The sequence below is a fragment of the Echeneis naucrates genome, chromosome 3 (genome assembly GCF_900963305.1).
Source record: "Echeneis naucrates chromosome 3, fEcheNa1.1, whole genome shotgun sequence".
In the NCBI taxonomy this organism is placed as follows: Eukaryota; Metazoa; Chordata; class Actinopteri; order Carangiformes; family Echeneidae; genus Echeneis; species Echeneis naucrates.
In genome coordinates, this window is record NC_042513.1 from 19,664,835 (window position 1) to 19,689,197 (window position 24,363).

Consider the following 24,363-nt stretch of genomic DNA (forward strand, 5'->3'; position numbering starts at 1 on the left):
TAATTTATATTATAATGTAATAATTTAGTTTGTACTTTGACTTAAGTGCTTTCAAATTGGTATTTTTCTGTTGTGATATAATTGTCTGTTATTATCAGTTAGTAAATAGTTATACATAAACAGTACCGTGCAAAAGTCAATCATTCAATTATTATTATTATTATTTATTTATTTATTTATTTATTTTAATGTACAAATCATTGAATGATGCATGTTTCTTATGCATGCGTCTTATTTTGAAAGCAGAAACCGGTAGTGGCAGTGCTCGGTGCGGACGAGCGGCAGCGTTGAGCCCAGCAGGTAGTTTGCATCTCCGGACGGCTCCTCCGGCAGCATCCCCTCAGCAGCAGCAGCAGCATGGATCCGCGTCCGCCCTCACCAGCTTCCACCTCTGCGCGTGCACGTGGGGACGCACCGCGCTGACTGATGGGGGCAAACGAGCTGCGGATTGACGGCCGGAGGTCAGCGGAGAGGCTGCTGGGACTGACGGGATGGAGTCGGCGTCCTCCGCTCTGCTGCTGGAGCAGGATGCTTTTCCGCTAGAAGAGTTCTTAATGCGGAGACTGTGTGCTGACACTGGAGTCGTGTGAAATGTGTCTGCACCGTGAGCCGGTGACGAAGCTTTAACTGTGTTTCCAGGCAGGTAGGGGCCTTTTTCTGTAGGTTTGTTCCTGTCGCCCAGCTGCCATGGACCCCCTCCCAGAATACTCCCAGTTCCTGGTCCGGATCCTGGAGGAGCTGGAGTCCAAGCACAACACGATGTCCTACCAGGAGCTCTGTAAATCCCTGTGCGCTCGCTTTGACCTGGTGCACCTGGCCAAGCTCCGCAGCCTTCTCTTCTACACGGCCTGCCTGGATCCTGCTTTCCCGGCCACGCTCTTCAAAGACAAGATGCGCAGCTCCATGGAGGATCCTGAATCCAAGAAGCTGATGGTGGCGGCAGACATCGTCACCATGTTCAACTTGATCCAGATGAACGGAGGGCCGGGCAAGGACAAGCTGCCCGTAGTGCACAGAGCCAAGATCCACAAGAACAGGTCGGTGGACCAGTGCAGGTCTGATGGTGATGCCTACAAGTACCAGGACTGCGACAGAGGCGCTGGTTACGAGTGCATGGATCACGCCAGGGACGGACACCACCACCACCACCACCACCATCACCACCACCACCGGCCCCAGCAGCACCCCGTAACTCAAAATACCCCGGCCTGTCCCAAACTGTCAGAGTGCAAAAACTGTGAGCAGTTTGTGCCCACTTCAGAGCCCAACTTCCTTTTGGGCGTTGGTAAGGACCTGAAATGTAGAGCTGCCTCTCTGGACAAACTGCACCACCTGCCCCAGTACTCCAGCAGCACTTCGCCTTCTCCACCCTGCGAGATGCAGAGCACCTACTTTCCCATGGACATCGACAGTGAGTCCACCACAGACCAGGAGTCCCTGCAGCACATCGGCCACCCAGAGCCTTTTTCTGTTCACTCCTGCGTCCAGAAGAGGAACATCTTTAAGGAGGACTTTCACAACTTTGTGGCCTTCTCACCGCAGGTTTGGCTTCATATGAGGGAAAGGGGGGGAAATGTTAATTTAACTGCTGCTGCCATGATTCAGGCCAGACATGCATAGCCAAAAAAGTTTTTTCATTAGCATTAAGTGCAAGGAAGAATAAATAAAGAATCCCATTTTAAAAAGTTTACATCAACAAGTTGGCTTCTGTAAGGTTAATTAATTTGCAATTAGTCTCAAAAATGCTCCAGATATGTTTCCAGTTTACCAGAGAACTGAAGTCAGACACATCTTAACATAAAATCGACTGTTTTTATATGTCAGACCATGAGGTGCTTTTACCACCTTAAAATGTCCATGGGAATTTTAATGCAGCAAATAAAAACCAACTTCAGGTGATAAATGCTAACTTGATTTATGTGACAGATGTAATATATGTGGAGCCAACTGAGTAGAGCTGCATGTCTGACCTTCAGAATAAAAGTGCGCTGTCGACTGATCGACTGATCAACATATGAAAGTGTAGAAATTCCCCATAAACTGTGAGGAAACTAAGAACTAAGTGCGTGGGTCATTACAAACCCTGTACACCTATTTCAAATCGTATTTTATCCTCTCATATTGATGATGGATTAATAACAAAATGGATTTCATCGTGTCCAACCAGGCTCAGTATTAATAAGACAGTCCCGGCTCCTCCAGGACAGCACATGACTGATAATGTTACATTTTCAGATTTTTGCTTGGGGCAGATCCCAGATCTGGGGCCTTTCTGTGGGGAGTTTGCATGTCCTCCCCATCTCTGTGTACAGTGGGAGGAAACCAGAGCACCTTTAGGAAACCCACAAAGACATCATGTTCAGGTTAACTGGTGACTCTAAATTGTCCGTAGGTTTGAGTGTGAGTGTGAGTGGTTGTTGGTCTCTGTCTGTCTCTGTGTGTTGGCCCTGCGATAGACTGCTGACCATTACAGGGTGACCCCGCCCTCGGCCGTTGTCAGCGAGGATTGGCTCCAGCACCCCCCGTCACAGAGAAACAGAAAAGCAGCAGAAGATGAATGAATGGACGAATGAATGATTTTCACTTTTATTCTTGAAGGTCGGGATTTTTAGTGAAGTCTGATTGTTCCCATGGACATGTTGTCATTCAGTGTTGTAATCTGCGAACACATAACCCCTGCATAGTTTTGAAGTATTTTTGTTCTCAGATTTTTTTCTGGTTCAGAAAGACATTTGTTGTATCAGTGTATCAGTCCCTGTCTGTGTCACTGTTGTAGGTCACCACCACAGAGTGCAAACAGGGCATTAAGGCTGCTGAAGGCTACCACAGGAAGGAGCTGCACAAGCCCGCCACCTTCTTCAACCACAGCTTTGAGTTGCCTTACAGTAACCCTTACTTTGAGCCCCCACTCAACTCCCCTCTTCTGGACAGACGGAGGGCGAAGCACGAGAGCCTAGACGACTTACAGGCGTCAACATACTTTGGTCCGACCACAGTCTCTGAGTGCGTCAGCAGCAGGAAGCAAAGCAACAAAGCACTGAAGCAGCTGGCGTGGCCTGTGAAGAGCCTCAGCCTCAACACAGAGGAGGGCCCTGCGGATTTTGAGAGGTCATTTTTGAACAGCAAACCGCTTAAAGAAAACCATCACTGCACCATCAACATCATCAGCACTGAGAACGAGCAGCACTTCCAGAGCCCAAAGGAGAAGGTGGTCGCTTCTCCTTCTGGCTTTGCAAAGAAAATGAATGGGATAAAAAGCAAGGAGGCAGCATTGATTGCAAGTGGGCCAGTGGGCATGGACAAAAGGGAAGCAGCCAAGAGGTTTAAGGAGAAAAACATTAACAGCCAGTCTTTTCAAGGTGGGGACAGCTCCTCCAGTGTTGGCACCCAGACTGAGCAGGCTGAGCAAAAGAAGACGAAGGAATACCCAGTTAAGTACACTGACCGGGAAAGACATGCCTTCAAACACTCTGACGAGGACTCCGAGATCATTAGCGATGACATAAGTGACATCTTTCGTTTCCTGGATGACATGAGTGTATGTGACTCTCTGGGCATCGTCCAGTCATCTTGCTATAATAGCACTGGGTCCCTCTCTCAGGTAACCCTGAAGTCTGAAGGCGATAGCTCGCCTGAACGCAACACGGTCAAGTTGGCCAAGTCCAAACTTGACCGACTCTTTCACTCACTGGAAAACACAGACGATGAGCTCAAATCCAGTGTGTGTAGACTCGTGATGAGGATTGGTGAAATTGAAAAAAAGCTGGAGTCTCTCTCAGGGGTTCGCAGTGAGATCTCCCAGGTACTCTCTAAGCTCAACAAGCTGGACGAGAAGATCCAGGAACCTGTGCCAAACGGGCGACACAGGGAGACTGCGTCTGCGTGCATTTCCACCCTTGACAAGACGCATCCCCATCCGCAACCGCTTCTCGACGCCAACGTCTCACCTCGGGTCTTTCAGTGCGACGCCACTGGCCACAATGTCAAAGTGGACAATGGCCCCAAGGGGGAGTGGTGCTGCTCCGACGGGAGTAACAGCGATAGCCTCAGGGTGAAAGCTCTGAAGCAGAGCATGCTCACCAGGATGTCGTCCCGCTCGCTCAATGAGGAGAACAGTGCCACTGAGTCAAAAGTCGCCAGCATCACCAACTCCCCACGGGACTGGAGGACAGTGTCCTACTCCTGTCACCCTGGAGATGAGACCAAGGACAAGGACAGAGACACCAAGGAGAGACACCGGAAAGCCAAAGAGGTACAGAGCACGTTTTATATTCACGTTTTAATGAGACATAAAACCCACAGAATCAGACTTAAATAAAACATGAAGCACAGGCTCTGTAAGTGGAATAATTTTAAAAAGCAGATGCAGGACAACATGTAACAGAGGCATCAATTATAAATCCACGCTTCTACTGGAACAAACACACGAGAATCAAAGCAATAATATTGAATATGGAATCGTAAGTAATATAGAATATTCCTGAACTGTCTGCTGCACATAAACCTGGAGATAAAATTCATGTCATTTACAGGAAGTCACCAACAAAATCAGTATAATCTGTTAATATACAATGACCAAGGATGTGGAAGCTTGGTCTGTAAAGTAAAGTCAATGGTGAAGAACCGTCAATCTGAATTCTATCCAATCAGCAGGTAGTCAGATTGTATTGGGTCTATGGGAAAATGTCCCATAGTGAGTTTACGCCCTCAGTCTCTAGTTTCAAGCCTTCTTTAATACAACAAATATCCAATTATAAAATAATGGCCCCATTTAAGAGGAAAGCAGAGGATGGATGAGGAAGTGGCTGCTGTGCTATTGACATTACAACCGGCTGCTATGTATGTGTGTATGTGGCATCTTAAGGGAGATTAGAGATCAGGTCGCACCCCTCCTCACTCCTCCTCGGCTCCACCTTCTTCCCCAAACTTGGTTGCAAAATAATTAAGATGGCAGATCCCAAAGTGTGTTTGGGTGGGAAATGCTACCAAACCCAAATTAAGAGATTCATCTTCAAATAGCTTAACCCAGTTACAAGCAGCTCCCCGGTCTTTTTTGTCGATCTTTTCTTTCCCTCATAGTGTGACTCTGTATGAGTCTTGCGACTTTGTGGTTTCTTGTAATTTTCAGACACAGTGAGCACCTTCCCTGCTTTACTCACAGCCAAGGGTTTGTTTGCAGCGTTGACCTCTGGATAGTAGGGCCAATCAAAATGGAAAATGGTCTTAACACTGAAAATCTTTTATTCAGATACACGTGTTTGCCTGCAGTTAAACCTGTCAGCTGTATCTATAACCTGATGCATTATTAAAGATATTCATGTTGTGATTAAAAAGCAGTTACCTTCATGCAGTTTGAACCTCATATCTGCCTTCAGCTGCCCTCAGTTGAGACGCAATTACTGTTTTTATCTTTTACGTGCTCGGATGTTTGTGTGAGAAGGCAGGTCACATGGGAGTAGCGAGGTTAGAGGTTTATACACCTGCAGGAAAAGCCCACGGACTGTAAATAGCATTTTTGAGAAGAGTTATCGTAAGATTTTATGACTGTTTATTAGATTGTGCTAATTAATTTCAAACTTAAATTCACATCCATAGATTTCTTTCTTCAGTTGTGTTTAGTTCGTTCTTTACTATATGATGATTTTGTCAAATACAGCAACACTGTGCATTTATTAGACAGCAGTGAACATTTAGTCCTGAAGTTGATAAAACAAGATAAACAGATAGTAATCTTTCATTAGTCCCTCAGAAGGGAAAATTTGCATGCCACAGCATCAAATGAAATAGAAACACGTAACTTAAGAGAGAAAAAGAAACACGATAAAATTGACAGGTAAAAATATATAAATGAATATATACATAACATTTAAACTGTAAATGTGTACAAAAATAGACAGTGGAACCGCACACGCTGCCATAAATAGACAATGGAATTACAACGTGTTGAAGCAAGAAAAATGGTCAAGTGTGAAGCTGTGAATGACTTTGAGAAGGGCCAAACCTGTCGGCGTTAGAGCATCTCCAACACTGCAGCTCTGTGGGATGCTGCTAATCTGCAGGAGTTAAGACCTAAATTGGTCCAAGGAAGGAAAACAACTTAAGCACAGACGGAGTCATGGGCAAACAGTCCTCACTGATGCGTGTGGGGCCCATCTGGTCTGATCCAGCAGAGGAGCTGCTGTAGCGCCGACACTTTGTGCTTTAAATCTGCTTATCTTAACATCAGGTCTAAAACTTTATATGGAAGCAGCCTTGAAGAAGTCATAGTTGTGATCGCTTGAAGTCAGAGCATATGAAAGCAAAGCAGAGGCGATGAATACTTTTTTTTTTTTTTTTTCATTCCAACAATGTGGTAAAGAGCACAAGAGCACGACACATCCCTGAATTTACCTCTGCCCACACACATAACCCCAGATCTTTAATTAATCTGATTAATCAGCCAGCTCCTTTGACTCTGACGGCCATGCTGATTGTAAAAGGAGTTTATCTTACTTCACTGATCAGTCCATCAAAGCTTCTGTTCTCCTCATCATGCTACACATACTTTAATATCCATTGCCCAGTGCATTTTAAATCATCCCCAGCTTTGTTGTCTGGACTTTCAGAAACAATAGCTCTCAAGAAAATGTGTCCAGGGTGATGTAAATTAAACGGAGAAGAATTTAGAAAAATATTCCAGTCAGCATCTAGCAGCAATGACATTTACATTTGACATTTTTGAAAAATCCTGCATTTTTTGCTGTGATTAACGAGCTTTTAATGACCTCAGGGGAAGATGTGTTCAGTCCTCGTTCCTCTGGACCTTTGCACTGCCGATCTGTGATCATAGCATTCAGAGAGACTGTAGCTCTGGATAGGAATAGCTGGTACCGCTCTAAATGGTCATCTTCATCCCTGTGAAGGAATTCATGTAATTGTTACACCTTTCAACCAGGGGTCAAGTTTGGGACAACATTTTTTTCTCTCTGAGGACCTCCCCAGGGACATGTTTCCACTGATATGATGCACACTGCATTGCACATGAACTTTAATGTTAAATGACAATCATTCGGGTTTTGATGGAGTTGGCCCACCAACTGCAGTTGTAAAAGCCTTAACTTTTGTGGGAAGGCTTTCCACAAAGTTAGTGTGTTTCTGGTCATTCTTCTGGAAGCGCATTACTGAGGTCAGGCGCTGATGTTGCAGAGAAGGCCTGTCTTTCAGTCTCCGCTGAGATTCATTCAAGGTGTTCTATCGGGTTGAGAACTCTGTGCAGGCCAGTCAAGTTCTCACTCATCCCTGTCTTTTTGGACTATTTGTTTTTGCACTAAGCATTGAAGTTCATTCGCTGGAACTAAGGGGGGAAGCCCAACCCCTGAAAAATAACCCCATATGCAATCCCCTCGCCACCAGGCTTTAGGCTTTGCACAACGTTGTCAGGATAGTACTGTTTACCCAGCAACTGCCAAATCAAGATGCAGCCATCGGATTGCCAGACAGAGAAGTGTGATTTCTCACTCCAGAATCAAATCTCCACTGCTCTAGGGCATGCTTTACATCTTTATGATGCAAGGTTTGGATGCAGCTACTGAGCCACGGAAACTCATCCCACGAAGCTCTCTTTGCACTTTTCTTGAGCTAATAAGAAGTTTGGAGGTCTTTAGCTATGTATTCTGCTGAAAGGTGGCCATTTCTACGCACTGCGTGCCTGAAAATCTGCTCACCCTGCCCTGCGATTTTTACATGGTCTCCTCCTTCATAGCTGAGTTGCTGTTGTTCCAAGTAGCTTCCACTTTGTTATAATGCCACTAAGAGTTGACAGTAGGATATTAAGCAATGAGGAAATTTCACAAATGGATTTATCGCACAGGTGGCAATGTATCACTGTACCACACTTGAATTCACTGAGCTCATAAGAGAGAGCCCTTTTTTCACAAAGAAGCTGTCTGCATAGCTAGGTGCTTGACTTTATACATCTATGCGTTGTCATTGAGCTCTGTCTGCATGTGGCTGTGGTTCACAGCATATATTCATGTTTTAATTTGTTGTGGCGATGTCCATCTTTTTATTGTAAAGATGACAGCTGTCCTCAGTCTGTCCTGCTTCTCTGCAGCTCCATGCTTCTCGTGATGATTGAGCTCAGACCAATGACACAAACAGATATCAGTCTTTTTTCATGCCAGTTTGACACTTTTATTTTCAGTTATTTTACTGACCCCAGTTTTATTTCATTTACCCATTCATTCATCATCTACCGTTTATCCATTTCCTGGGGCCGCCAGTCCATCGCAGGGCCATTTCCTATGGGCACCAATCAACCTAAACATACATGTTTTTGGTTGGAGTGCTTCAGTTGGAGTACTTGGAGGAAGCCCACGCAGGCACAGGGAGAACATACAAAATCCACACAGAAAGGCCCCAGGCCCGGGAACCAAACCTTGCTGTGAGGCAAGTGCAGTGCTGCCGTATTTGACTTAATATTTTAGATTTTTGTTTTTGTGTGTGAAAGTTTTTATAACTTTCATGCAGATGATGTATCCGGCATATTTACTTGCGTCCCTGCGGTCAGGCTTTTGTTAGCTGCTACAGGCAGATACTAGTTTGCACTTATGTTGATGGAGTTTAGTAGTAAAAAATTTTGAATTTTACAGATAAAGTTCAGTGAATCTGTGGCTTATGCTATCAGTAGATGATATTGCTGAGAAACTACCCATACAGCTCATTATTTTTAATTAGTTCCTCCCCATGGAAAATGATCATTGCCTGCACTTTTCTGAGACTACGCGTGATATTAAATAACTCTCCCTCTGTTGAGCAGTGGAAAGCAGCCTCTGCGGTCTGAGCTGGCAGCATGAAAAGCACAAAATAAAATAAATTTTAGAAAGCCAACAGGATTCAGAAGAGACCAAAGATTATGATTTTTAAGAAGGGAGAAGGAAAAGAAAAGAGTTGTTTATTATTCCTTTAACAGTCATGCATCAGCCTTTTTAAAGGTTTTTAAATGTTCTCTATGATGTGGCCTTTTCCTGGTCCTGGAAAAAATACCAACCACACAGCCAGCATGAAAGAAAAGCAAACATCATCAGTGTAACATTTATCTGTCATCCACTGTAATTATACTTACAGCATTCCCGATCGACATGCTGAAATTGTATTATTTTATTAATATTTCAGTTTGTTTGTTATTTGACATTAGATTGGATTGGGGGGGTAGTTCACTTAGACTTCTGTTTACAACCAGTGGAATACGTCTTATTATGGCATCTTCTCTCCTCCTGCTCTCGTTCTTTTGTCCATCCCCCATCTCCCACTCCTCCTTTCCTCTCTCTCTCTATAACTGCATTTGGTAGGATTTCATTTGATTTGATTGAGCGTGCGGTTTCTTTTTATACATTCACAACATTATGATGAATTGTAAGCGCCATAATTATTGTGGCGCTACAGAGAGATGTCAGCCAGCAAATCGTGCTCTCTAAATGAGAAGGAACATGCAGCTACAAGTGCCAACAAAATCACATTGTCATCATCAAACCAAAATTAATCCAGTTATGTGATATTGTTGCCACAAAGATATTTGAGTGGATAGATAATTTATTTTACTCAGTGAAAACTGGTTTGAGCATTTGAACGGATGGTGCGGTGAGAACAATGAGAATAAGCAGCGCTAGTATTGTCTGCATGTGTGGGAATATGACAAAAGCAATTAGTTTTACTACATCAGTAAACTGTCAGTTTGAGTCAGACTACATCACTGCGCTGAACCTGAACCAGTATCCCACAAGATGGCATTTACTCCACTGTAGAACGGTGCAGTTGTAATCACAATCGTGGCACATGTGATTCATTGTTTACGAAACAGCAGTAAGTCACAAACAGGCGGCACTTGGCTGTTGCTGTGTAAGACCTCCAACCCTAATTTCTCAGCATTTGAGTTTCTCTCTGCGTCCATTTTTGGTACAAGGCCACTGCGCATTGACCGACGAGCACCGATTTCGGTGACAAACAGCATTCCTGGGGCATTGGGGAGAAACAACTCATTCATGATGGAACATGATAATTCATGTGTGTGTGGAGTGGATTGCCCATAAACATAGAGCCTTTGCAGCTTCTTCACTGCTACAAATGAAATCTACGCGTCGCAGCTGTGATGAATGGATTTTATTTTGAGGAGGTACATTACACAGAGACTGCAAAAATTGAAGTGTTTCAGCTTCAGCAATCTTCGATTTGCCATTGTTGTTACAAGGTCTGTGATGAAGGATAGACTGCTCTGGCTGTACTGTATCTTTCAAGACTGCTGTTTGTATCTTTTTTAGCATTTTATATTTTGGGGTTTAGTGCCATCAACATAAACACTGATTAAATTACTAATGTAGTTTAAAAGTAAAAACCAAACAGAGAGGATAAGGATAGGTTTCTGTTGAGAGATGAGTAAAATTCACTGTCGTCAACAATCTAGAAACGGCATTCCATTTTAAAAAATGATTGAAAAAAACTTTCCTATTTCCTCATCATTCTTATGCTCCTTCACCTACTTCATGAATGACACAAAACAGATTCCAAATGATCAGTTTAGCCTAAATTCCTGCAGTGCAAAAAAAAAAAAAAAACATCTTCGTGCTTCATTTCTCCCTAGTGACAGTGAGTCAGTGGTGACATCATGAGCTCACCTTGAAAAAACAGCATTACTCACTGTCACTCAAATCCAGAAGCCAGTGACAGTTAGCTCAGGTCAGTAGGGATGCTTTAGGTTCAGAGGAAAACGTTTCTACCCCAGACATTGTTCAAATCCGTAATACCATATGAATGCAGTTAATATATAGATATAACTTGGACATTCCAGTGTTACATGGCCGTGACAGGTAGTGACAACAGCATTCTTCCATTTTTATAATATATTTTCCTCACAGCTACGAGTTGGTTGAGATGAGAGAATATTTATGGCTAATTAACAAAAAAGGGAAATATTTGATGCATACTGTGTGACAACACTTCTTAAGATGAGACTTGTTACTTGGTGCATTAGCCTTGAACATTGGAATTGTTTAATGTAAGAATAAATCAAACGAACTGCAATATTCAACTGTAGCAAATCAAATCTATGGTTCATCCTGTGATAAACCTGTTAACTGATCTTATTGTCTCATAAATGTTATAATGTTATGTTATCTTCTCTTTTTATTGTATGGCTTGCTTTTATTTATTTATTTTTTTTGTCTTTTCTGAAATGCGGTCAGGGTGGCAGAAGAAGATGATATAAAAATAAAAACAAAAAACAAAACTAGATAACGACAGCTGGCAGAGCTGGCACAATCAGCTCCCCTGCCAATGGACTGTAGCATCAACAAACCCACCAGCTGTAACTCCAAGATGAGCCTGCTATTTAGGGCACATTCAATACCACAGTCTGGCCTGTTCCTTTCACTCTGAAACAGGAGCTGCACACCTTATTCTCCAGCTGTGTTTGATTGGTTGGTTATTAGTCAGCCAAATGTAATGGATGTTAGTGTGGGAAAACTAATGGAACTTGCTTAATTCCCACCAACCTATATTGAACCTGAATTCTAGGCTGAAGGTCTGGGATCTTCTTCAGACAATCATTTCTTTAATTTAAGGTTCCTGCTCTGTCTTAAAAGCCTTAGTCAGTGCAGCTAACTAGGAGTGATACCTAATTGGAGTGGGGCTCAGGTTGTATGTAGAGATAGATTCAGATTGGATTTCACTAGGTGTGAAATAAATATCGTTCCTGTTCGAGCAGGAAATAGCATGAACCTGGTAATTGACATATGTTGTGTGAAAACTACGCTGACAAGCAGGGAAACGCCAACAGTGCAAAACAGCTTCTTTAACACTTCAGTTACTATATTCTTATTTCACTTCAGTGAGATCTCACCCCACTGGCAGAGCCACAGATACACAACAAATGAAGAAAATTTACGCACAAACAAGAAAAAAATCAAGGGCTTGTAACAGCTGGGAGAAATTCAGTCCATGGGGAAGTTAATGCAGGAGGGAATTATGCATTTGAAGCAGCCATTAAACAAAGAAAGACTACCATCACTGACAGCGTATCCACATATGGACTGAAACACCTGAACTTGAAGTATGAAACCAACTAATGCACCAAAGGATGAGGGAGTAAGATGCTTATCCTTGCCTCCAAGAGAACTTTCTTTAATCCAATTAAGAGTGGGCAGCTTTAGGGCTTTCCATGCAAGCTATAAGTAATAAATCCCTCGATGGAAAAGAGTTCAATTTTCTTAGAAAAGTGCATGGAAGCTTTAAAGGGCAGTGCTGGGATTGGAACATTTCTGAAAAGAAGATTCAACACCGAAGGCCTGCAGTGTGCTTTTAGATTTATCCAATTGTTTTAGAATAATAATTTGGAACAGTTTAATTAACAAGGAGAAAACGGGGTGGTAGACTAAAGGACAGGGATGAGGTGGTGCTTGTTTGCATTGAGTTATGTGGTGAGTCAGGAGTCAAGCACATCTCACCGAGTCCAGGATGATCACAAAGCTTTATGGTTAAAGAGATATCCAAAGAAGGAAAAGGTAGATTCAGTAATGTATGAAAAATTGTGGAGAGGGACAAGATAGAGGCTCAAGTAAAGACATTGGTTGAGAACAGAGGGACGAGTGTCTACCGAGCTGAGCTGCTGAATCTGCTGCAATGAGGGAGAAGAAATGGAGCCAGCAGTGGAGTTTTTAATCTAGAAAGTGGGAAGTGCAGATGATGAATTGGTGTAAGTGTCAATATACAGATGAACTTCCTGATGTCTAGTCAATGTGATTATCTTTTGTTTATGGTATGACCAGTAGTGCATTTATCTGGATGAAACAGGATGACTTCTTTGGCCCACCTTTTAGAGCCGGAGGGCAGATTGATGTCCTCGGTTTCAGCCGGCACTCCAGTGCTTGTTGTTTGTGATGGGGCCGCGTGTAGAATCTGATCTTCCTATAAGACTGATCAGGATGGAGCAGGAAAGAATGTGAGAAAAATCTCACAATCTGCATTTAGGTCACTAAGGAAAAGAATAAATGCAGGTGGAGTGACAGTAAGGCGCGTTAGTGCGAGCAGCATGAACTTTGAATGGCGACTCATGGATCAAAAAGTGATCTCACCGCTACCAATCTGATTACTGTTTTTGTCTCTGAACAACGTGGCGAAGACATTCTGCATAAACTGATGGTTTGTTTACAGTCGGCTTGATTGTCTGACTGTTTGCTTTGTTGCGCCTGCTGTATTTTCAGTCATTTCACTGTTTCCTGTGATCTCAGTCATCATACCCGTCAAATTGTTCAGGCTGTGTTGTAATAAACCGGGCTACAGTTAGCATTTAGCTTGTGATAATGACGGTACAATGACGTTTTCCAAAAGAGCAGTCTCCTTCATTATGTTGCCTGAGATTCCCTCTATGGCCACCATGGGGCTTTGCTTTCTCATGATGAGAGGATGTCACCATACATCTGCTGTAGCTGGAGGGTTTGGAGACCACGTTGACAACCATTAGTCAACTAAGAGGGTTTCCCTCATATTTAACACTTCATGTTTATACAGAACATAAGGAGCTTGGTAATTTATGTCTGGCTGCGCAAGATGCAGAAAGAGTTTGTGTTGCATTACAAGCACTGTAAAGAAATGCACATTTTAGACATCAGTCAGTAAGATGGCAGTGCCTTGTGACTACAGAGGCTATCTATATCCCTGAAAAATAGGATTATAGGCTCTAAGTTTGATTCATTTCTGCCTCGGTGCCTCCTGATTTTTGTAGACTACCCAGCCCTGGCTCACTGGTGCATTGGTCAGTGGAGAGCTGAAGACAGCTTTTGCGACATTCATGAGTCATGAATCTCCTGAATTGTTAAACTCCTGTACGACACCGCAGTATCTCTGAAGACTACTGCTCAGCCAGCCAATTAACACTAACTGCTGACTGCAACCCGAGAACCACTTCAGCTTTCCTGTTTAATAAAGACAAACACTCACACACACACACACACACACACACACACACTTATGTCACCTTCATTGCCTGGGAAGACAGATGTCTCTCTCTGTGGTTGTTATTGATGGCAGATGCGTGTAAGTACTTTGGGATTAATAGAATCAATACTCCAGTCTTCAGGAATGTTTTATGCTTCACTCTGTGAATGCTGCTCAGATGGGCGAATTATGAATCATGAAAAAAAAGCTATTTTTAAAAATGGCTCTGCGTAAATCCATTAATCCTGCAATTTGATATTTGAATTTGAGTACATCAGATGCTGAACGGGAAGAAGAGAATCCATGCTGTAAATGGAATGAGCATAATTGAGTTTTCTTAACAAATTTGAGTTGCATAAATCAGCATTTCAGCTCACACACACACACACACACACACACACACACACACACTGCTTGTTACAGGTGCATGTGCCTTTTCACCCTTTTCTTGTTCTTGCTGAGATGATAGTATAGTTGTCAGGTATCATTCACTGACACTCGCTTTCGACTGCTTATCCTTATTGTCAGGGTCGCAAACACATAGAGCCATACAGAGACAAACAGCCATGCACTCTCAGGGCCTGCGGGAAATTTTGAGTCACCAATCAACCTAGACATGCACGTCTTTGTATTGAGTACCCTGAGGAAGCCCACACAGGCACGGGGAGAATATGAAGACTCCACACAGAAAGGCCCCAGCCACAGCCACAACCTCACAACCTTTTTGCTGTGAGGCAACAGTGCTTACTGCCATGCCAACACGCTGCCCTCACTTTATGAATTATTCTATAATCTAATCAGCATTTGACTCATCATTTATACCTATATCCAAAAACCAGTTTAAATCCCACCCCGGTGGAGTTTACAGTCTCTCCCCAGGCATTTACATCAGCAGTCTAATGATATTAAAAATGTAAGAATAGACTTGCTGCTACGTGATAGATCTTGCTGGCTGTATTGCAGATTACCTGTAGAAATGTCTCTGATGACCTCTCTTATCCCCTCTCCATTTCCAGGCAGAGCGAGAACGTCAATATGAGCTTCCCCAGGCCCATCTTACTCCCAACTCCCATCCCCCACTGATCGAACAGGTTTTCTCACCGCATCCCTTCACCCCCTCCATCAAAGCCCATGTGAAAGGCAGTCACCTCTACACAGACCTGAGGCTCACCAGCCTGCCAGACGCCAAGCGCGGCCAACCGTCTTGGACCATAGAAGAGTATAAACGCAACTCAGGAGAGAAGGGAAAGCAGCTCACGGCTCTGGACCTGCAGGTATTGGACTTACCTTTGACAGTTCTCATGTCTAAGTGAGGATTATTATTATTATTATTATAGAGTTTTCTCAAGAGAATTCTTATGAGGTGTCATTGGAAATGTGATGAAAAGAACCATTTTTGTTGAGTTTAAATCGAAACAGCATTGGGACTAAATTAGGAGATCCTTGCAACCTAATTGTCGTCCCAGTTCTAAAAGCATGTGGCCACGTGGTCCAGACCACGTCTGAAGATAAAGGTGTACACTTGTGATTAGATCACCTGAGACAGGTGACATCCACATGTCATTATATAGATAGTGTAGCTTAATAACAGATTAAGATAAGTAATAAAGGATTTGTTTGAGCATGTTCTAAAACAGCTTGCTGTAAATGTTCCTAATATTCACGCTGGCCCTTCAGATATCCTCCATAATGTGCATCCAGTGAAGTCAGAGTCAGGTCAGAATCAGAAATGGTTGTCATGGAGATTTCTAGAAAGTAAAGTCAACAGTAAGTGGTATGTCCTTTTAATCCAGAGGACTAATATGAGAATGCTGTCTGTGTCTGTGTCAACACTGAAATAACACCCCTACTTTCCTTTGAATCGCCGTACTTGTACGCTGTAGCAGAGTTTACTTTGGACCAAACATCCAAATTTTTCTCTTCAGTGTTTACCTGAAAAGCTGCTTGGCTCAGTGATCTGTAGTGAATAGGAAAATACAGGACCTTTCATTTTTTTGGTTCAAGTCAGGTCCATTTTGAAATGTTGATTGATCTGGGACTGACTCAGATAATAGTATGGTCACACGATTCAGCCAGTTGGCATTTAAACATGCTCATATTATATTAAAACTAAATCAAATCAATTTGTATAGCGCCAAATCATAACAAAGTTACATCAAGGCACTATATACAGAGCAGGTCTCGACCGAACTCTATGGAATTTTTAAAAAGACCCAACATATCCCTCCAAGAGTGAGCACATGGCGACAGTGGCAAGGAATAACTTCTGGAAACTTTATAACTTATGCACACCAGTGCAAGCCCCACCCTTGTATTGATTGTTGTGTGTGTCCGTGTGTTTGTGTGGTTTCTGTGCCACTGGAGGGGCCCTGGAAAGCTCTGATGCAGTTTACTGTTGGCCAGCGTATAGCCTTCAGAGTCTCAAGTGATTCACACTCAGAAATCAATTCCTCTCACTGAAAAGCCTCCAGCCATGTCTAAAATGCATCTAAATCCAGTGACAGCCTCTTCAAACGCCCTTACTTCTCTTTACTCCCTTAAGTGTTTCATTTACTGTATCTACTGATAATGATTTTTTTGGGTTGAAATCTTACAGGAACCTTCGCTGTTTCAAATCTCAAATCGCTAACCAAAGTCGATCCACAATTTGAAATCCAATACCTAACATATGCCAGCACTTGAAAAGCTACTCACAGAAAAAGAAGAGGTCTCTATCTGTATTAACAACCAGACACATTTTTGTAAGAGCAATAGTGCAAATGCTTTGTGTTAATGCATTCCTCGTGTCAGTTCATCATGCAAACACCAGCAGCTGTTATTAATCCTCCAGGAATAAAAGAACTGTGCTATAAAAAGAGTTTTCAGCACCATTCCTGTATTGATGTTTTTATTCAATACACCATCGGCCACAATCCTGGAAAAAAAAAAAAAAAAGAAGAATAAACAGAAAACTGCAAACAAGCATAAGCAGCATTCTACTCTGCTATTTCCTGACCTTGATATTCACTTTGCCTGTCTGCGATAATGTCCCGTCCCACGCAGAGTGCTGGAAAGAGAGGCGCTAACGTGTAAGTGGTTCATTCAAAGTAGGCAGTGCAAAGCACGTTGTAGGTGTTTCTGCAGAGGTAAGGTTCAGACGGTCTACAGATCTGCTTCTGATTCAAAGTCACTCCAGTGCCCATCTGTTGATTTTGTCATCAACAGCCATATCATTTAGCTAAACACTCCTCAGAAAGAAAATTAATTTCAGATGGCATAAAAAAAATGTCTCTTTGGTTAAACACACAGTATGGAGCATCAAATCAAAACAATGGCACATGGTGACACTGAGAAACAGTTGATTTCCTTCAGCCTGGTGGAACTGGACGTTTCCACCTCAAGCTGAATCGCACCCACATTTAAGGTTGACTCTGCAGAAATGATCACATCTTAAGGACAGCTTTGAGGTGACAGTGACTCACTTTTGGAAAGTGACTTGACGGGCTGGAGCTAGATACAGCAAGCACAGCAAGAAAATAAGTGATGGAGATGAGCATTGACAGCATGTCTGGAAACAGCTGAGTCTTTATTCTCAACTCAATGTTGACTGTGTGTCTGAGCGTTAGTGTTGGCTTACTTATCATTTGGGTTAAATTTGTTGAGCCCACAGGCCACTGGCTTTTGACCAATGGGCTTCCACGTAGTTCGAACAATGAGCTGCTTCTTTCGATCCTGCTGGAGTGGAGAGGGAGAGGATATGGTGCCTGGGAATTAACAAAGGCGATCATTTTGTTTCACCTCATCTCATCTCCAATGAGTTGATTGCATTTGTTGTAAGGTGGTTGCTGTGATGTAGAAAGACTGACATCACTCTAACAAAACCCATCAGCTGAGGGAATAGGAGCCAGACAGGTTGAAAATTACCCGCCAAGAAGACAAACCCTGAGCTGTGACTGATCACTGTTCTGACTACTGTTGTGTGCACATTATAAAATTGCAGGTGAGTTCATTTTCATTTTCACATCCAAATGCATTGGTATCTTGCTGCTCGTGTTCTTGTGTGACTTGTATTCCCAATTCTCTGCAGGAACTACATCTGTATAATGTTATCTACAATTACACAGCAATCTATACGTCCATAATGCCACAAAAACTACTCAGGGGTTGTCGAGAAGCCCTGAAATGATGGAGGAGAATTTAAAAAAAAAAAAAAAAAAAAAAAAAGACCCTGCAAAAATATTTGCATCATCAGCTGTTGTGACCTGGGGTCATAAGGTGTTTCAGGTCTCCCAACACACACCCTCACCCAGGCGACCCAGCCAGGGTTGATCAAGCCCCGACTCACATCCCAACAGCTACCCACGGATCAGCCCTCTTCAACCAACCGAGTGAGGACCTTAGAGAAACAATGTCCTGCAAATCTTCGACAGCCAGCTTCTTCGGGCTCGCAGAATGATTTCCAGCCTCTGCCCCCGCACTCCTCCACAAGTTCCTTGTACTTGGCACGCTTCCTCTCATTGGCCTCCTAAATGCGCTCTTCCCAAGGCGCCATCAGTTCCAGCATGATCAGGTGTTTTTGGGCCTCAGAGATGATGATCATGTCTGGACAGAGTGAAGTTGTCACAGTGTGCTGTGGGAATGTCAGCCTGCAGCCTGTGTGGAGGAGACCTGCTGTTGTTTTTGTCCAGCTTTGATGAAAGTGACTGCTTTCTTTGGTGTGTTGTGGTGTTTGCTGGTGTTAATTGCTGACACTAAACTCTCAGCAACTGCCTAAAGCACATGGTCACATCGCCACAGGTACCGTTAATTAGGGCCGAATTGGTGCCTAACTCTTGCCCCCTCACTGGATCACTCAAGGTGTTTTGGAGGAAACAATTCATTTCCTCTGTTGAGCTCTCAAGGTGACTGCTGCGCCTGTCCCCAAGCAGTTGTTTTGTAAAGCCGAAGAGATTGGAAATGAAGGCTGCTTGTTTCCTGGCCCTCTCTCTACCCCCGCCTCCTGTCCCACTCCGCTCTGTGGAGGGTCATCAGCTTCTTCTGCAGGATGTTTTGCAGTTCTGCCAATGACTGCTTCTTCTCATCAGTAGACTTCTTGTACCGTTTTTTTGAGGGCATGAAGCTCCTGACACAGTTGGTGTATTTTGGTGGCCCTGCGCTTCATGGTGTACGATGTGGTTGTGGTGTCTCCCTTCTCAATCTGGCCATATCTCTCTGAGGCTTAACTGTCGGTCTCATGGATGATGTTAGACACATCCTGGTCAAACAGCAGCCACTCGCTCTGTCCGCTGGCTTGTGGCCACTTAATCCGCTACTGTGGATCTACTCTTTTTGGATTGGGGGGGGTCTGGTACATGGTGGGACTGTATCTCACCAGGTAAGAGACCTATGCGTTGCACCTCACTTCCCCTCTCCAGACATTTCATTCTTAGGCCACGCTGGTTCTTGCACATTTTTCCGCAAATGCATGTTCTCGTTATCAATCCGGTTGTTAACGTTAGGCCCGTCCGACTGGAAATCTCGCCCCCCTTGCCTCCCTCTGGGATTTCTGTAGCTTTTTTGGGTTCTTTCTCAATAAAGGCCCATAACATAAAACCCATACCGTCCCGGGTGCCATCTTTCCGACCCATCAATGTCATGGTTGAACTGGCTTTTGTATACACACACTCATAATACAGTAAGGGTTGCCAGATATTAATCAGGGGAAAGATAAAAAGGATGAGAGACAGCAGAAGGAGAGAGACAGGGGTGGGGGTAACTGGCTGGGAAGAGAAACTGCAGGGAGACTAAAAATAGCCTAAAAACTGGGGGAGCTCTAAAGTCACCACAACAGCAACTTCGAACAGGGAAGCAATTCACAACTCGCTGTGACCATAATTCAGAGACACCAGGTTCATGTCTCAGGATAATTATGTGGAAGGGGTGTTGTGTATTGTAATGAATTCCTGTTAAATCTGACTTTAATGCTATTGATTAGAGGGGATCAACATTAGCTCAACACGGTAAACAATTATGCTGGGCTTGTCAATACGACTAACAGGAATATAGACATTAAAAGCTTCAGTTTACCTGAATCATGGCTGTTGCTCCTAAGTGTGAGCAATAAATGGGACATTAAAAATGTCATGATGGAAGATGCTGCCTGCCAGCTCTGACAGCAAAAGATGTTATTACTTTGCACTTTCACAGAGATGTAATTAGAATGCGCCTGTGCCACTGACACACACACTCAGCTTGTCAACATGGATTTAAAATTGTCAGCTAGCAGGCACAGTAATTAACCTCTGGATTTGAGCTTGAGACAGCTGCCTATCATCTCTGCACTGCCTGTGAAACATTCCCTTTCACGCCATTCTAGGAGGGAAAAAACAGCCAGACGTTAGCATACGTGCAAAATGCAAACCGTATTTATTTTCACTGGCACCCAGTTTCTGACATTATGTGTGATTTATTGTTTTTGACAGTTTTGGATGTCACACGCTGATGTTTGATTGTCACATTTACTTGCAGTGGTGTGTAGGCCTGTGAGCCATGACCGTGTCTCTCTTCTCTGCTTCACTATCCCCATGTGCCGGGTTTATTTTGGCATCCCCAAAATAAACCCAGCACACAGGAGCTGCTGGAAGTTTGAAATTCAGTGGTGAACGTGTGTCAACTAGTAGTGACTTCCCTGCACATTTCAAGTCTCACTAATTTCATCTTAAAGGTATGTGTAAAGGTAGATCTCCATGTAATTTCTGATTTGAAAGCAGGTCATGGTTTTATAAAAAATACAGTGAAAGTATCAAAGTTATCAGGCCTGGTTTGTAGTTAGTTCACTGTTAAAAATGTCACAGGACTACATTAATACAAGATTAGTGAAAGAAATTTGATGTGTCAATCGATAGGTGGGCATTGGTGTGCGGGTGGGGGTAGTTCGTAGTTTGACACACAGTAATTGACCTTTCTATGTGGACAAAGAAGAAGCAGTGTCTGACCCTCCAACCAATAGTTCCACTAATGGTCCCTACAAAGTGTGTGGATTTATCTGCAATTGTAGCACACTGGTTAGCCCTGCTGCCCCACAATAAGAGGGGCACGAGTTCCGTTCCCGGCCTGGAGCCTTTCTGTGCGGAGTTTGCATGTTCTCCCCGTGCCTGCATGGGTTTCCTCCCACCGTCCAAAGACATCATGTTTGGGTTTATTGGTGAATCTAAATTGTCCGTAGCTCTGAGTGTGAGTGTGAGCGGTTGTTGGTCTCTGGCCCTGTGATGGACTGGTGACCTGTCCAGGGTGACCCCACCCTCACTCAGTGTGAGCTGGGATTGGCTGCAGGACCCCCCGTGACAGAGAAACAGAAAAGCAGCGGAAGATGAATGAATGATTTTCATTTTTTTCTTGAAGGTCAGGATTTTTAGTGAAGTCTGATTGTCTGATTGAAGTGGTCGAAAATGAGTGACAGAGAGAATATACTGCTTTGATGGAGAAAAAAAAAAAAATCAAGGCTGGACTAAAATTAGATGGAGTTAATATAGTTAAAATAAAAAAAAAAATTATTATGACACAGAACATACAAATACAAGCTGCTTCAGCTCACACAATTTTATTTTGAAATTGTTGATGTGAATAGTAAAGGTCATTCACAAATATATATATATATATATTTTTTTTTTTACAATTTTATATATGTTGTTATATTATTGGTGAGAAAACTTTCTGATCACAGATGGGAACTTTGCTACCTAATGGCAATAAAAGGAGGATCTGTTTAAAAAGCGGGTAGTGTCTGTGATTTGTGAGAAGGAAAAAGTTGGAAAGTAAAGAGAATGTTAAGCGGTGGTTGTTGTGGGGGTTTGACAAGTAGCGTGCGGCACACACACACATCCAACAACAGCCAAGTTTAATTTAGGCCTGTCAACAAATTACTCTCGGAAATAACATTAGTTCGTGACAGTTAACATGCCATCAGCGAGGTTTGTCATTTTAACAGAAGTGGAAGAAAATGCGTCCTAATTTGGAGTGATTATTAATGTCTGTGCATTTCTACAACTTCATCTCCGCTCAGATGCCATAACATAACGAAAATACTTCACATACATATACTGCACTCTGGAGACCAGCTCTTCATGGATGAGCTGCGAGCAAAGCGTGGTAAAGGAAGGACGTTTTCTTAATTTAAACTAAACGGCCCCATCATGCTGGATATTTAAAATGATCCATTAGCGAGAAATGTATTTATACTGAGAGAGTTTTCGGGTGTGCAGTATAATGTCAGACATGAAGTCAAAACGTCACCTGTGTGCAGTTAATCCTGAGTCTGTGCTGGTGCAAAATTCAGTTGTGTAACTGAACCAGCAAAAACAAGTTAATGACAACAGCTGTACAGTCAGCTTTCTTTACATTTAAAATGAATGAGAAATGTAACTTAGATACAGTTGAGGGGCTTCGTTGTCTGTGTTTAATTAACATGTTTTTCAAATGTGCGGAGGAAAAGCAGAAAAATCGCAGCCTGGGGAGCTTCAGGAAGATAAAGATGAAGTAGAGGCACACAGCTCATGAGCTGTGGGCCATAAAAAACACATTATTGACATGAGATAAAGCCAGATGCAGTATCCTGGGCAGCGCCTCACACATATTTAAAATGAACAGTAGATTTGATTTCAGAGACTTCTATATCACTGCTGTGTGCTATGATAAGCAATGCTGTTGGTTATCTACCAGTTTTTCCCCCAGAGACTTCTGGGGGGAGCTGAGGTCTGGTTCAGTGCTTTAGATCAGACCTGGATGACATGCAGCATTTTAAACTTCATGGCCATCATCTTAAATTTGAAATTTCATCACAGTTCTTCTGTCTGTTACGTTACACTAGGTAGAGGCTGCTGCAAACAGAAAGACCTTCAGGCAGATATGAATGCTTTTGAAAAGGAATATAAATCTCGGTCTTGGCTCGTTGCCTCTCTTTTTATCTACACTACATGTTATGCAACTACATCCCTGATGCATTTGTTCTCTTGTACAGGGTTTGGTGCCGGTTGTGGGGCGCCTGGGCCCCTGACCTGAGTCTGGGCAATGGTGATGGTCTCACTCATATTTAGGGAATGCCCACATACATGTGTAGTTTCACTTGCCAGCTCTGGTTGGGTCACGTCATGAAGAATTGATGAAGCCTGCCAAAAATGGGCTGAGCTGTTCTTACTTACTAAAACTTACTGTTATTGCTTACGGACTCTCCTGGTTTAAGGAGCTGATGCTGGTCCTGAGGTGCCGTGTTTATACAATGGAAAAAAATTTACTTTCAACATTTTCTAAGCAGTAGATTATAAACAGTGATCACAGGCTACAGACTTTCAGTTTAAAGCCTTTATATGTTACAGGTGTTTTCACCAACTTGCGACCTCCACTGAAAACTAATTTAAGTGTGCCAAAGAAGGTGCCTGGTAACTGCGTGTTGTCTGCAGGGATAACACCCCGGAGTCTGTTGTGTTGAATTTTATGACTTCCAAGTACCAACTGCTGCAGGCTCCTACCTGGAAAATGTCCACCTCTAGCTCAAGCCATCGACTGGCACACTTCAACTTTGTTTTGCATTTACTTTGAGTCAGTATTTATCAGTTAATAAGACTAATTCTTATTAGTCTGATCTGCTGAATCTAAAAGTCACACATTCAGATATTGGACTGACTGGAGTCATTTAATGAACCAATCAATTAATGTGTCAAGACTGCTGGCGTTCAGCTTGTCCGCTCTCAGACATCTTAGGCAGGACCTTGTGTCACTACCGGGAAAGGCGAGAAGTGTTACAAAGGAGGTAAGGGCCAACCTCAGAGAGGCCTCCAGAATACTGAAAAAATTGCATGTTTTTATAGGGTGTTAATATAAAGGTCTATGATTTCATCAATATGTTTCCAGCAGGAAGCTCAGTGCTGTAACCATGCAGCCAAAAGTGAATGTAAAATGCAACTTTTCTTGTGCATCTTCTGTTCCATCAGACCCAGGAGTCCCTCAACCCCAACAACCTGGAGTACTGGATGGAGGACATCTACACACCAGGCTACAACTCACTGCTGAAGAGGAAAGAGGCGGAGTTCAGGAGGGCTAAGGCGTGTAAGATCGGAGCACTGATCGCAGCCGCTACCTGCACTGTGATCCTGGTCATTGTTGTTCCCATTTGCACCATGAAGTCATGAGAGTGCTGGGATAGAGAGATGCTGCCTGAATGAATGAATCACTGAGGTCTTCCTCTGTTTGTGGACCGGGTGAGTGTGCAGCAGTTCACAGACAACATGAACATATTTGGACGTTGATGTTTTTTGTTTTTAATGCAGTATTTACTGGTCGTCTTTCTTGCCAATATAAAATGGCGAGGACAGCTATTGTACAGTTGAAATTACAAAGTACATAATATATCCTGTATATCCATTGGTTTAACAGTTGTAGTCTATT

General features: G+C 43.1%; 1 protein-coding gene across 1 annotated transcript; it reads left to right on the top strand.

Annotated features, from left to right (window-relative positions):
* The first annotated feature begins 687 nt into the window (after positions 1-687).
* minar1 (membrane integral NOTCH2 associated receptor 1) lies at positions 688-24,107 on the top strand. Its single transcript, XM_029498918.1, has 4 exons — positions 688-1,542; positions 2,777-4,252; positions 14,982-15,239; positions 23,910-24,107. Exons 1-4 carry the CDS (start codon positions 688-690, stop codon positions 24,105-24,107), a joined length of 2,787 nt encoding a protein of 928 aa, XP_029354778.1.
* Positions 24,108-24,363: the final 256 nt, after the last annotated feature.

Excerpts from the sequence above, each read along its gene's own strand:
- minar1 (XM_029498918.1), top strand. The coding sequence starts at position 688 with ATGGACCCCCTCCCAGAATACTCCCAGTTCCTGGTCCGGATCCTGGAG. Across the intron at positions 1,543-2,776 it reads TTGTGGCCTTCTCACCGCAG|GTCACCACCACAGAGTGCAA; the intron begins GTTTGGCTTCAT and ends TCACTGTTGTAG. Across the intron at positions 4,253-14,981 it reads GACACCGGAAAGCCAAAGAG|GCAGAGCGAGAACGTCAATA; the intron begins GTACAGAGCACG and ends CTCCATTTCCAG.